The 13,857-nt window shown below is 36.2% G+C and overlaps 1 protein-coding gene across 1 annotated transcript in view; it reads right to left on the bottom strand.

The window, feature by feature from the left end:
• Positions 1-1,393: 1,393 nt before the first annotated feature.
• LOC103779898 (retinal dehydrogenase 1) overlaps positions 1,394-13,857 on the bottom strand; it is a 27,745-nt gene continuing 15,281 nt past the window's right edge. Inside the window, exons 7-13 of the mRNA XM_008947542.1 lie at positions 13,583-13,696; positions 11,910-12,012; positions 11,189-11,373; positions 7,796-7,960; positions 5,720-5,877; positions 4,113-4,187; positions 1,394-1,775 (exon numbers count right to left, since the gene is read on the bottom strand). Of these exons, the coding sequence (XP_008945790.1) occupies positions 1,703-1,775; positions 4,113-4,187; positions 5,720-5,877; positions 7,796-7,960; positions 11,189-11,373; positions 11,910-12,012; positions 13,583-13,696 (873 nt within the window). The 3' untranslated portion in view covers positions 1,394-1,702. The remainder of the gene's footprint in view (positions 1,776-4,112; positions 4,188-5,719; positions 5,878-7,795; positions 7,961-11,188; positions 11,374-11,909; positions 12,013-13,582; positions 13,697-13,857) is intronic.

Here is a 13,857-nt window from a genome sequence, read left to right as displayed (position 1 = left end):
CTCTGATAAGAGGCAGGGAGTGGTTTAGTCTAAGAACTATGGCTAGTGAAATTATTTCAGAGGTATATGTGTGGGATTTGGAACTGACACCTTTCAAGAACAGATATTGCAGAGGCCCTTGGAGAGATATACTTGTGCCACTAGTCTTATGTACTGTTCTTAACTTCATGTAAAAAAGTATCAGAGAAGAGTGAGAGTGTGAAACCCTGGTCTGGGTTTTGTTTTAACCAACTTATTAAAAAAAGTAAAAATAAAGAATTGACAAGCATATCCAACTGAACAAAACCTTTTACAGTGCAAATTCTCCAACTTACTGCTTAAAAATTTGTGGTGTGCTATGTTCTTAATAATAGGCACACCTTGTATGTAATATTTTATGTATGGCTGACCCTCTCTAATGAGAGATGAACCGTGGCTCTGTGTTTAGTCTAGAGACAATATGGCTCTAACAGTAGCAGGCTGTATAATTGCTGTACTTGCTCCCTGTGGAGCACTGTCTCAGAGTTTATCTGGTTGCTGCTGATGGTGTGCAGCTATTGCAGGGTGCCGATAGATGCTTTGGAAGACAATTGTGAAAAACCAAAGCTGTACAGACGGAGTGACTTTAGAGGTTATGATCATCTTGGGACACATATGTTTGCAGAGGGCCTTTAAAGAAATAAGCAGCTTTATGAAAAAGGAAGGATAAGGAAAAAGGATAAAGGGAAATAGACTAGAGGAGGAAAGAGGAGGGAGGAAAACATGCAAGTTATATGCATGCATATGAGTACAGGGAAAATGGAGCAGCTATAAATCACAGAGGAGATTGCTTTCCCTCACCTCCCCCTCTCGTCTTTTCCTTTGCTATGACTTGCTTGTTATTTGTTAGTTATTTGTTAAGACTTTTTTTTATATACTTGTCACTACAAGAGAGACTACAAAGCCAAGTGATGTCTCTTTGCAAATTGCCCAGTGTTCTGTATGTTCACATTTTTCCATTTATAATACTGTAAAAGAATAAGGGACTTTAGTCTTCTTATAGCCAAGATAGTATACTTCTGATGAGCTAAACAGACCATTAGGACAGTAATGCCTCTTAAAAGATATAAAATATGTGCCACAAAGTGGACAGTGGTAAATCAGCATAATAGGAAAGACTAATGAAAGGAACAATATTAAGTTTTTAATGTGGATTTTAATACTGCTTAATATCATCTGGATTACAGTTGTGTGGTATGATGAACAAATTCAGTAGTCTAAGAAATACATATCTAGTAGAAGTCTATTATTTTTGAAAGACACAGAACGTTATCTATCTGCTAATTACTCATAAGTGCTTTTGTTAAGGACACAAAAAGAAAATACAAAGAGAGCTTGCCTCTAACATTTAGAAAAGCATATAAATTCAAACTGTACCTGTAGAATGTATTGAAAAAAAAAAAACATTTTCACAGAACTACAGAGACATTCCACTGAAAATAAAAAATAGTCCTTTCTGAACACGAATTTCAAAATTAGTTATCTATGTACCAAACAAACTTTCCTTTTCTCAGTTAATCACAATAAAATTTTCTACGTTATACTACCGATGTAAGCAAGTACCTCTTATACAATCAGAAAGCAGAAAAGATGAATGAATAATTTGGGACAAAAACACTTTTCAGAATTCAGATAGCCTTCACAGATCCATTTGAAGATGTTAAATTCTGCACCTCAAACAGCATTATGAATTCTTCTGTGGGATTTTGATTGTGACAGTCTTAACTTCTGTGTATTCATGAAGGCCATATTCTCCCCTAGATAGAAGAGAACCAAGAACAACGTTTATGCCAATGTTTTTTACATGAGTTGTGTCCTGGATGGGATTTTTGGTGGTGCTGTGCAAATGGCCAGCTGTATAACAAGTATACTGGACAAAGTCAGGAGACATCTGTGCAGCTAGACTGCTGCTGGAAGCCTTTTGAAACATCACTGCAACCATCTCCTGAGAAAATCGGGAGAGAGACTAACTTCATTTATGGGCAAAAGAATGGTGTGTAATCATTTTACTGCATTTCTAAAATGGGTTTCTGTGCAGCAAATCGGGCACATTAGTTCTCCACAAACATGCTCAACAAGTTATTAGCAGAGACCTTCCTCTGATGTGAGTTTTGTCCTGAGTCAAAAAATAGATCCTTCAAGTAAATGGGGTATGTAACTAATCCACCATCAAATATTCCAGATGGTGAAAAACACTTAAATCTTACTAATGTTATTAGCATGATTCCACCTTGATGTTTTACATGATGTGATGAACCTTGCTTGTGTACATAGACGTTTGACATCTGATGTAGTCAAACTATTTAGACGTAACTTACTGTTTTACAGACAAAGTGTTTGAACCATATAATTTATCCAGTTCTCATCACTATCTTGCTAGATACATATGTACGCAGAACAGAAATCTGTGCTCAGGACTCTCATGCTGTGGGAAAATGTTTACTGATACTGATATTTTTGAACAGGCATTCTGTTAGTACAGGACATTGAGTAGTTTAGTTCATAATGATATTATCAGTCCAAGAATTACAAAGGTAATTTTATTCCAAGATTCAAGGAAGTGAATGCCTTGATACAATGATTTCCTGATTATTTCTGTGAAGTTGTTTCACACATATTTACTCCTCTCCTGAAACTGATTGCCATATGTAGAAATCTTTTTTTTTTTTTTTTTTTTTGTGACAGACATCTCTGTGGTGCTAATTCCTCTATTGCTCTCTGATAGGAATATTTTTATTTTAGCACTAATTCTGAGTTTGAACAAAGCATTTGGAAAAACTTCACTTGCGCAAAAGCTTAAATCCTTCAAAATGCATTATTACAGAGAATATTAATCTTTATGATAGTCTATTATTGTTTTCCTGTTATTTCCAGCAAACAAATTCATAAAATATTTTTGCAAAAGGCTGTAATTCAGAATTTATGATCTCCCAGTTTTTTGGCACCCAGCAAATGCAAAACAGTCCTTGATAACAATAGTCTAATTATTGGATTTGGTTTTTTTTTAATTTTATTTAGACATTTTGTAAAGCTCTCAGAACTGTTGTAACTCTTTTTCCTTTGAATTCAGCAGCAGCTTTGCCATCAGGAGCAGATTGAGTCAAGTCATGAGCAAACATGAGGACCCTAGCCTTTGTCTCTTAAAAAAAATACAAAAAAAGAGTGAAAGAAGCTCTGAAGCATTTCACCTGCACGTATTTTTATTTCCATTATTCATTAAAAGGACTAAAGATTCGGCTTAATAAAAGAGGAATCTTACGTGTTTTGAATTTTATTAACGTTTTTAAAAATAGTTTGTTGTTCCCAGCTATATTACATTTTTAACAAAGAGCTGTTTGTGATTTACATTAAAAAAAACCAAACAAACAAACAAGCCAAACCTCAGAAGACAAAATTCTACATAAGGTATCCAACCTGTGTGATATCAAATGTTTCATGAAGTAACACGTTACATGATTCTTTTGCTAATACAAATATCAGGAAGAATACAAGTAAGACAGACCATGATTCAGGTTGAAATTTGATTAAACCTTAGAAATTTGAAAGAATTTGATTAGCTTATTAGTCCCCCACTCCTAGTCTGTGAAAAGACTAAAGGTCTGAAGACTACAGAGGACTATTTTTGTCATAACTTTTGACTAAAGTAGAATATTCTGTAAAAACATTATTGTCAGAAGAAACTTAAATTGAAAACTCAAGGATTTTGAAAAGTCTTCTGTTTTCAAAAGCGTGGCATTTAAAGGAGATTCCACAAACTACACACACACACATATATGCAGGCAAATGGCACTTTCTATATGTATGCACAACCCGTAAACCATAAACACAATGACTAGTTCTCCCTGTCTGTAGACTGTAAGCTACTAAAATTGTTCATTTTGAAAAAGTGTGTATCTAGGTAGTTCCTCTTATCTGTTTTATAGAGGAACTCTTTGCTTGACATAGTCTTTGAGAACATGAAACCTTTAAACACTATATAGACTAATTTGACAAAATCTGAAACTGCACATCCTAGTTATGAATGTTTAAAGCTGTGGTTTGGAATTTCATTTTACAGTTCCTGTAAATCTACATTTAAAACAGTATTTACTTACATTTCTCTTCCATTTCCTGACATCTTGAATCCTCCAAAAGGACATTGGGCAGACATTGCACTATAACAATTAACCCTGGAAGAACAGGAAAATTACTTTTGACACTGTGAAACGACTTTTTTTTTTCTTCTGAAAAACCGATGGTTTTCTGTCAATTGTAAAAACCTATGTTGATATTCACAAACTATATCTGAGTAATATATTTGCAAAATTATATGCAGTTCAAGGTTCAGAGAAACAAAGCAATACCATAAACTGGACTTATGATCAGGGTTCAAACACTCCTGCAGAGTGTTCAAGCAGAGTGACAGTCATATCTTTCTCTGGTAGTTATAATAAAACTCCTTTCTAACTAGTACATAAGCTCGCAAACCAAAGACTAGTGACAGTTAAGTCTTCCCAGGTATAATTCAAGTAGATAAATTCAGGATCATTTCAGTATATATTTAGGAAGTTTTGTTTGTACTCAATGTTAAATCATGTTCTGTATCGTGATTGAGAATAAAAATGCAAAAATAATAAATAAGAACATTATTTCTCAGGGGAATTTGTAGTATGAAGAGCTTTGGTGGAATGTGCATCCTGCTCCCGAGCCGAGTAGATCTTTTTGCCTTGCAACATTGCCAAATCAGCTATTCTCTATTTTCATATCTCATAATTTCTCCTACTGCCAGCCTGCTGGCTTCAACAAGAGATTCTGCTCATAGTTAAGGATTTATAGACAGACCAGCAAACACTTAAGAATGAAAAAAACAGAGATTCCATTTCATTTTAAGCTTTCTTCCCTTTAAAGAATACCAACTCCTAAGTTAAAACTGTTGACTCATTTTTAGAAAGCATATACTTTTAGGCCACAGGACCTAGGCAGGCATTTGTGCAGGTTGCGTGAAATGTAAATTCAAAACAAGCTTTGCATTCATATAAAATTGGTTGCTATCTTTCTGATGCATTCAGACAAGTGCAGGGAAATCCAACTACCTGTCTTTGATAGTCATTAGATTCAGTCTGCTGTTCCTCCAAGCTTTCAGCCTTCCATGTCTCAACCTTTGCCATTCCAGCTCCACACAGGTTTCCTCCTTCTTTTCCATTGTTTGAAATATTTATCCTTGTACTTGTAGCAGTTCTTTCCCCCTTGCATTTCCTTCTTTATTTCAATCACATTCTATAAATCCTCTCCATCACAGGTGGTGTTTTGCCCATATTAATGGCCACAGAACATCAGATAATTTCTATGTACAGAAAATGATCCCTGCAAATTAAGTATGTATTGGATGATCTTCAGATCCTGAACAGGTAGGAAATTGGCACTCTCACTGTCTCTCATCCTTTTGTCTCTTTTCCTTTCTGACAACTCAATTTCCTTTTTCGTATTAAGTTTGCAAGGCAGTTGTGTGAGGATTTACAAGTCGTATTTATTTAAAAGCACATTACGTACGGAAATAGGAGAGGAAGAGAGACATAGGAGGATGGCACTAATCTACCCCTCTAAAGATAACAAGGAATTGAAATATAAAGGTATATCCCCCAGAGAAATTTTAATATGACCTACAGTTACTGCCATTGGCACCTGCAGTTCTGAAGGAGGAATTAAAACCACCATTACTTACCATACTGTTCCAGCCTGAAGAGCAGCTGCAAATGTCAGTGCTTTATCAATGTCTTTGGTAAAAACTGCTGCTGCTAAGCCGTAAGCAGTATTATTTGCTCTCTTGATAACTTCATCTATAGTTTTAAACTTCATGATTTGTTGAACAGGTCCAAATATCTGTTTCAGACATATGTATACATATCAAGTGGACTAGTGTAGCTTACTATTGTAAAGAATTTATATTTCAAAAAATTATTTCTGTCAGATGACCTCACTCCTGAATTCATTCAGTGAGGAGCGTACATCTCATAACAGAGTTGTAAAAAGGATTATAAATTCACATAAAGACAAGATTTTTGTAATGCAGAGCAAATCAAGATAGTCTATGATAATTAATAAAACAATAAATAAATAAATTACAAAAGCAAAGAAATAGAGATAAAAATAAATTACCACCATAAACATAATTAGCACAGAGTCACAGTGTGTTACATTTTTATACCGGTTACCAATGAACTAGTATTTTCTTAGTAACCGCCGGTTTTACAGCTAAGAGTCATTCAGCGTTTCCTTCCCTAAACTTTCAATTAGACTTTTATCTCTGCAGGTAGCTGCACAACTGGGCATGTACACGAAGTGTAACTCTGCTTTCCGTAATAATCCCTCAGGCTTGGTTTCCCATTACCATTGCTCTGCGTTCTCAGACAGAGGTGCCCATGCCCACCGCATAGTGCCAAGGCTGTGGTAGGGCAGGGAGGGCATTACCACATCTAATTATTTTGGCTGCAATAGATTGTGGTCTTTCCACTTGATTTTCCTGGGAAATATTTAGTTCTAGTTTTTATCTAGAGTTGCAAGTATTGACTTACATAGATCAGAAAATGACTGAATGTTCCCTCACTGTTCAAGCTGTGAGTGTCAGAACCTAGTTATTCTTTAAATTGCCTTGGGTCTCTAGGATTTCATTATTCAATACACACAAAATAGTGTAAAAGAAGCAGTTCTTATACTGCTGACACAAAAGAAACTGATAGATCTGTGAAGAAACATGCCTATGTGCAGTTTTCTGCCTGCCTCTTGGACTGGCAGAAGCAATCCAAATTATTTCCCATACAGGTCTGGTTTTTTTTTTTTTTTTTTTTACAGCTCTCTCTACATCACAATTATCTCTAGCTGCTTTAGATTTCATTTTAACTAGCTTGTTGCCTTTTAATGCTAGGTATGTTCAGCAGACTGCATCAGCAGTATTGCTTCCTACATAACAGAACACCTGGATTTGCAGTAATTTTGAAGGAGCTTTCCAGTATGAGGAATTATAATGGACACTAATTACAGCACAACTGCAGCAGTTATTAATCAAGATGAATGCAAAAAATCACAGAAAGAAGACCATGACTGGGCTATGAAGCTATGTTTACAGAACTGTTTTTCTCAATGTCTTAGCAGCTCTGCACTCCTAAATATCTCCTGTTCTTTGCAGATGATCACTGATATCCTGGCACTATAAACTTAGCTGGGTCAGTAAAATTTCCTTCAATTTTGTGTAGACATGTCTGTGAACTGGGCTAGGTTAAGTAACCCTGCAGAGTCAAAAACTCCGCTTTGCTGTAATTTGCACCAACAAAATGCCTGTGGAAGAACAATCCAACTATTTTCTCTTGTTGCAGAATAGCTGCTTGGTGCATATTGTGCCCAAAACCCAACTTAAGAGACTCCTTAGGCAAGTATAAAGAGTTCACAAGCTGTGCCCTCAAGATTTGCTTCTGTGTTACAGGTTACTATGACTCTGATATGTGAGACATAGGCAATATGGTGTGATATAAATAACCTGAATCTCAGTGTTTCTTACCTACTGTCAGTTTAAGCTGGGGCCTTTGCTGTCAGGCCAGCCTCATACCCCTCTCCCTCATCCCTGCTGAGTTGGTGAAACAGTCATCAGAAACCAAGAAAACTATTTTAAACACCACCAGGATGGAACAACAGATTTACGGAGAGCACTCTGATGCAGCCACTTGACCTTCTAAATTAATATTTTGCACACACATTTAAACAGATAATCTCCAGTGAGAGTACAGACTGCCAAGAATTTGTTTACCTCTTCTTTGGCAATGCGCATATCATCCGTAACATTAGAAAAAACTGTTGGCTGGATGAAGTAGCCTTTGTCTCCCCATGGACCTCCTCCACATTCCAGTTTGGCTCCTTCTTTTTTCCCACTCTCAATTAGCTCCAGGATTTTTTGAAACTGCTCCTTATCAATCTAAGTGAGAAGATATTATAGGGATGAAAAAAGGACATGCTGATAACAGTTGTTCTTCTAACTCATTAACCAAAACCCAACAATGTTCCAGTTATGTTCACTTGCATGTGTTGAAGTGAAACAGCTGGAAAGCCTTGCAAATAGTTTTGCCATTAACTTCTCCAAACTTCTGAGGCTTTTCCCACACAGACCAATAATCAGCAATTTTGACATGGTAGAATCAGCTGGAAAGGGACTGTTTTTCTGTCTTTCTTCAGTAAAAAAAAGGAAAAAAAAAATCTATAAAATGAATTTTTTATATTTCTCCCAGTACTCTTCCAAACTGCAAAAGGTTCATCAAAATAAAAATTGCTGACCTTGATTCTACAAAAGTAAGAGAGGGCTTCATCTAGCCAGTAAGACTCTTCTGTACTTCGTGGCAGATTGGTCATGCTGTTTTCCTAAACTATTAAAGACTGTTAAAAAGCAACAATAAAATATAACTGAAATTCAATGTTGTTCTCAGTTCATTCTGATTTATTATTGGAAAAAAGACACTGAAGTTTGTGCTTTGTGAAATATAAATGGCAGAATGTTTATGGTGTGAAGCCAATCTCTGCTGCTCCACTTGCCCAAGTCTACCAAAAAACTCATATGCCAAGCATACTGCAGTTTGGCACATCGATATAACAAAATACATGGTCTTTGGCTAAAAGAGGACTTTATGGTGGCAGTACAATAGGGGCATATATTTCTCTAACTTCTTCTAGTTTTCAGTGATGAAGTGGATAAAAGGAAACAATGTAAATGGGGACCAGAAGCAGATTGCATGTAATTTCATCTCCTCCCCTCTTTGAATCAATCGATCACTTCAGACTTGAAGGGAAATTGTGCAGAAGATAAAGTTTATGTCAAGATATTTATTCAATTCAAAGCTTATTTGGTACAGGCCTCTTACATCCTTTTTTTTTTTTTTTTTTTTTTTTTTTTTCTCATTTTCCTGATTCTTTCCTATACTCTTTCAGAGTTCAAGTCCTCTTTTCAAGTTCTGGTTAATGAAAATATGAGATTACTAAACCACGGCATGTAGGAATGTAGTTTAGTGATGACCTGGTAGTGCTAGGTTAACAGTGGGACTTGATGATAGTAAAGTTCTCTTCCAATCAAAATGATTCTATGATTCCATGATTCTACTTCTGCAGGAACTCTTGCACAGAAGCTTCTTCTCTGTGATCATACTCATCAGTCAGCAGAGTAGATGTGTATCTTATTCTCTTAATTGTGCAATAAAAAGGTCACATTTCAGCTTAAGCAATAAGTTTTACCATGGTCACAGAACACAACAATGTTTTCAAAGATTCTGGGGAATCTTGGATGTGTATTAGACTAAACAGCTCTTCAGCTAATGCTGTGATAAAAGCTTGTATTTATAAGGATATGAATTTATAAGGAGGTGATTTTTAATTCTCTGTGTTTGTTTTGTCATTTTGCTTTCAAACAATTGCCTTACTGCATGCTGAAGACATAAAATTCCTGCTACCTTGGTGGTCAAATATCTCTTGCACAGAAACATCTTGAAGAGAAGACGAGGTTTAAATGAGAGAGCTCATGTTACTGTCAATTGTTCCTTTGTTATTATTGTAATAATTATTTTTCATGATAATTTGTGAATTAGCATATATACAAGCATTTGAATTCCAGTAGGGCCTTTGGCTCTTCTTTGGTGCCCTCTGTGCAGAGCTACCCAACTTTGCTGCCTGAGGCTGGTGCTGCCCCAGAGGGCATATGAGCTGGAGGACAAATATGGCTTTCAGGGAGGCTCTATGACAAAAGAGCATGGTGAATATGCCAGATACAGCCTATAATTTTTTTGTATTTCCAGAAAGAATTAGTCAAAGCACAACAGGGAATTTGAAGACAGAGAGATATTTAACACAATCTCCACAAAAGAAATGCACCTAAACCACATAGTTACAATTTTCCATTAAATGGGATCATATAATTTCTAAAAAAGTGAAATTTTGGTAGCCTGTGAAAAATTTAAGATATCTGCTAAAGCTTGCTAAGAAGGAAAAGAGGTCAAGAAAGGCATATTATGAGACTGGAGGACAAAAGGGTTCATGCTCTTTTAAATGTCTTCAGTAACGCTTTTTTTTCCCACTTATTTAACCTTCCTTTTTTTTGAAGTAGAAGTTTACTTTCGTCTCTCACTTAAATTGCTAGCATGAATTACAAACTCAGAGGATTCCTGATAGTTTTGTATTAGTTGTACACCAGACATATGGAATTTACTTGTTTTAATCTTCCTGTCCTCTGGCTTTTAATTTTATTCAGCTGAATATAGCCTGTAAGCAAGACATATTGCAGGGTACCAAAATAATAACCCTATTATTTTTAAATTCTCCAGGGCTTGCTTGGCTTGGAATGACGTTTTCTAATTTACTTAGTGTCTATGATTATACAAAAAGACTGTGATAATCAATGAAGAAAATTACATTATCAAATATGTGGGAGCTGCTTTGTCTCTGGCTTTTGCTTTGTCTCTGGTTTTTGCTTTGTCTCCAATAGAGTTCCTTTATTCTAGAACAATAAAACAATGCATAATAGTTCTGCCAAGAAAGTATATGTCCTGTAGTACAAACTGACATGGGAATAAGACTCTAGATGAAAACTAATTTATCAATGCTCTAATGTTATCCACTGAGTCCACAGCATTGTGCTAGCTACACTTTTTAATTTTGCATTTTAGCATTCAATTAATAAGGAAGCTGTTTGCATAACCTGTTAACATAAACATAATAAAGTACAAAATGATGAATTTTAATTGTGTAATATTCTAAAACTGAACAGCATAATGAAACACAGGCACAGTGAAAAAGGGGGCAAGGCACTATTACACTTTATTTCCTCAAGCTACTCTCTCACAGTGGCAATATTTTAATATATTAGCCATCTTTGATATGGGTGATCATACTTGCACTTTTACAGCTGCTACACTGAAGCTTACTCAAAGCATTTTGGTTCTCATGCAATTGTTCCTACTCCATAATAAAGGAACCAGATAAGAGAAAGAAACCACACCCTTAGGCCTACAATAGTGGCACAATCAACCATCACTCCACTTTGCTCGTCCTGGTCCTCCAAACTAACCACTGGACAACTGTACTTAGTCTTAAAACTAATGCAACAATAGGTTTAGCAGTATATTAAACTGGTACAAATATATCTGAAACCTGTAACATTGCTTACTTGAGGACCTTGCTGTACACCAGGCAACAGAGGGTTCCCAAGAGTGTACTTTTTAGCTCGTTCAATGCTCCGACGAACAAACTCATCATAAATAGGCTCTTCCACAAAAATCCTAGATCCTGCTATACAACACTGTCCCTGGTGGTAGAACAGACCAATATGTGCAAATTCCACAGCAGTGTCCACTGCAAAGAAATGGAGTTGTCATGAGATTGTAAACTTGAATGTCACACCATAAATTCTTTACAGACCTTTGTCACCCCATCTCATTTCCCCTTTTAACAATTTTTATTTTTATGGCCCTTTAAAACACAGGTATTCGTGCATTTACTTATGTTCAAAACTGCTCTTACAAATAGTAGCACAGTACACTCACATAAAAACACATACAAACGATCCCTGTGAAATGCAGATTCAACATGGTTTGTCCATCAGCAGGACCAAAAGGAGTGTTAAGCTAGAAAGGTAATAAACCTGTGTAAGATCCATCTAGCTGCTTGTGGTTGTAGTCATGATCCATGGTAAGGGTGAACAGGTTGTCAGAGGTTCATATTCGTTTGGAAGCCACCAGTTTTTGGTGGCAATCTAACTTAAAACTACAGTGACTGTGAAACATTAGAAACTACTCCCTCATTAAACAGATACAAATAATTTACTGACAAAGAAAAGATCATAGGACTTGCAAAAGAAGCAGATTTATATATAATAAGATGCTACTAACGGTCTGCATCTGCAAATATAATGTTAGGACTTTTTCCTCCAAGTTCCAAAGTAACTCTCTTCAGATTGCTCTTCCCTGCTGCTTCTTTAATCAGTTTGCCAACCTAAAAGGTAGAGAGAGGACAGCTTCATCTCAAAATGTTATGATTTCAACAACACTTCTCTAAGTTCCTCAAAACTGGTACTAAGTTCAGAGTTGTCTACTATCCCAGTAACTCTAGAAATAAAAAATAAATTTTAAAGAATATTGAAGCGTCAGGGTGCAGACGACTTGCAGTCTGCAAATGAGGACTGCTTTTTGGAAGAGTTTCAGAGCTTCCTCCTGGACACACTCATGTTAACGGCCAAAGTTGTCTGCAGTTTTTTGGTTACCGTCTTGCTACTTGCTTGGGTCTATAATCTAAAGTAAGCACTGATTTCTGCTCTGCCAGTCACTCCTATTGGCTTGAAATTCCCCTGTTTTATAAATGGGAAAACCCTTTGATTCATGAAGTGTATGAGACAAAAAGATATCTACACTGCCTGCATGGCCAGCTCTTCCTAATTCCAGTTTCTTCCTTATAAGAAAGAAGTAAAAGAAATGGACACTGCAAGGCAGAACCCCTACTCTGCTTCTTTCAGTTGATGGAATAATTAAAGGAACTACTACGAATTGTCCTGGAAAAACTGTGATAAAAAATAGCTTCCTCCCTCCTGTTTTCATTTCTCACTTCTAAATTACAGTCAGAAGAAGACCATCACGAAAGTGTATGAATACAACCTCTGGTCCACCTGCCTTTGGAGGGGCATGGGACACAGGGAATTGTAGCTGTTACTGTCCATTGGGAACATCTGTAGGATATTTCTCAGACCTCAGGTTTTGAGTTATTTTAGAGCTAAATGTTTCTACGAGTAAACATAGCTCTTGCACTCAAGTGTGTATTGATCCTTGATATAAGGCAATGGTATTTATCTCTGGAGCGTACATCCAACAAGTTAAGACACTGGCAGCTCTTCCATGTAGCATGTGTACAGACAGATAATATAATGTACTGTGTTAGGCACACAGTTATATAATGCCTGCACAGAGAAACCTTTGATCATATCACTCAGAGTTCAAAGTGAAGGTTTGGAAAAATTAACAGTGACCTTCCTTTGAATTCTTTAACCGATATATGTTCAACTACACTGCTAAGACCATCCATATGATCATCAGTATCATTTAAATATCAAAAAGCCATCTCCTCAGCTAAGTGTGTGCAGAACCAGGAATGAGATTTCTGAATCACCTTCCTACCATCCTGTTAATAAAATTAAATAGAATGAAACACAGCCTGTTTCACTTTTTAAATCTCTGGAAATAATTGTTCTTAAAAAAACAGAAGCAAACAATTATGAAAATGTTTTCTTTTTAAAGGTCAAGACTTAAAATAGCCTTGGTATACTAGAATTTGTTGTATCTCATGGAATGTCTTTTGTTTGAAGGGCTTTCCCGAAGTACAAACATAGTTTAAATATGTTTAAAGTTAATAATAACCAGCAAATCATTAAACAGACTTTGTTTAACAAACTGGCAGCCAGAAAAAAAGAAAAAAGAGTTAAAATAGCTACTTAGAACAAGTTAGACATTAAATCATTATTGGGAATCAGAGGCACACACTTCCTGCTTCTGTTTCCTTGCATTCATTATAGTACCTCTGTAGAGCCTGTGAAGGCTACTTTATCTACATCCATGTGGTGAGAAATTGCTGCTCCAGCGGTGGGTCCAAAGCCTGGCACAATGTTCACAACTCCAGGTGGAAATCCTGCCTGAAACAGAAGAGAGAACCCTGTCAACTTTGGGAGGCATATTGAGGAGAAGAATATCCCGTATAGTCTTACTTCTCTTTTCAGTTCTTCAGCAATCTTTTCTCATTCATACCATTATTCTCAGCAACAGAGCTCCAAATGTGTTCATTCTCACATGATTT

Source organism: Merops nubicus, unplaced genomic scaffold, assembly GCF_000691845.1.
Source record: "Merops nubicus isolate BGI_N331 unplaced genomic scaffold, ASM69184v1 scaffold45519, whole genome shotgun sequence".
NCBI lineage: Eukaryota > Metazoa > Chordata > Aves > Coraciiformes > Meropidae > Merops > Merops nubicus.
The sequence above is the reverse complement of the archived record's forward strand: the minus strand, read 5'-3'. Positions and strand labels throughout refer to the sequence as shown.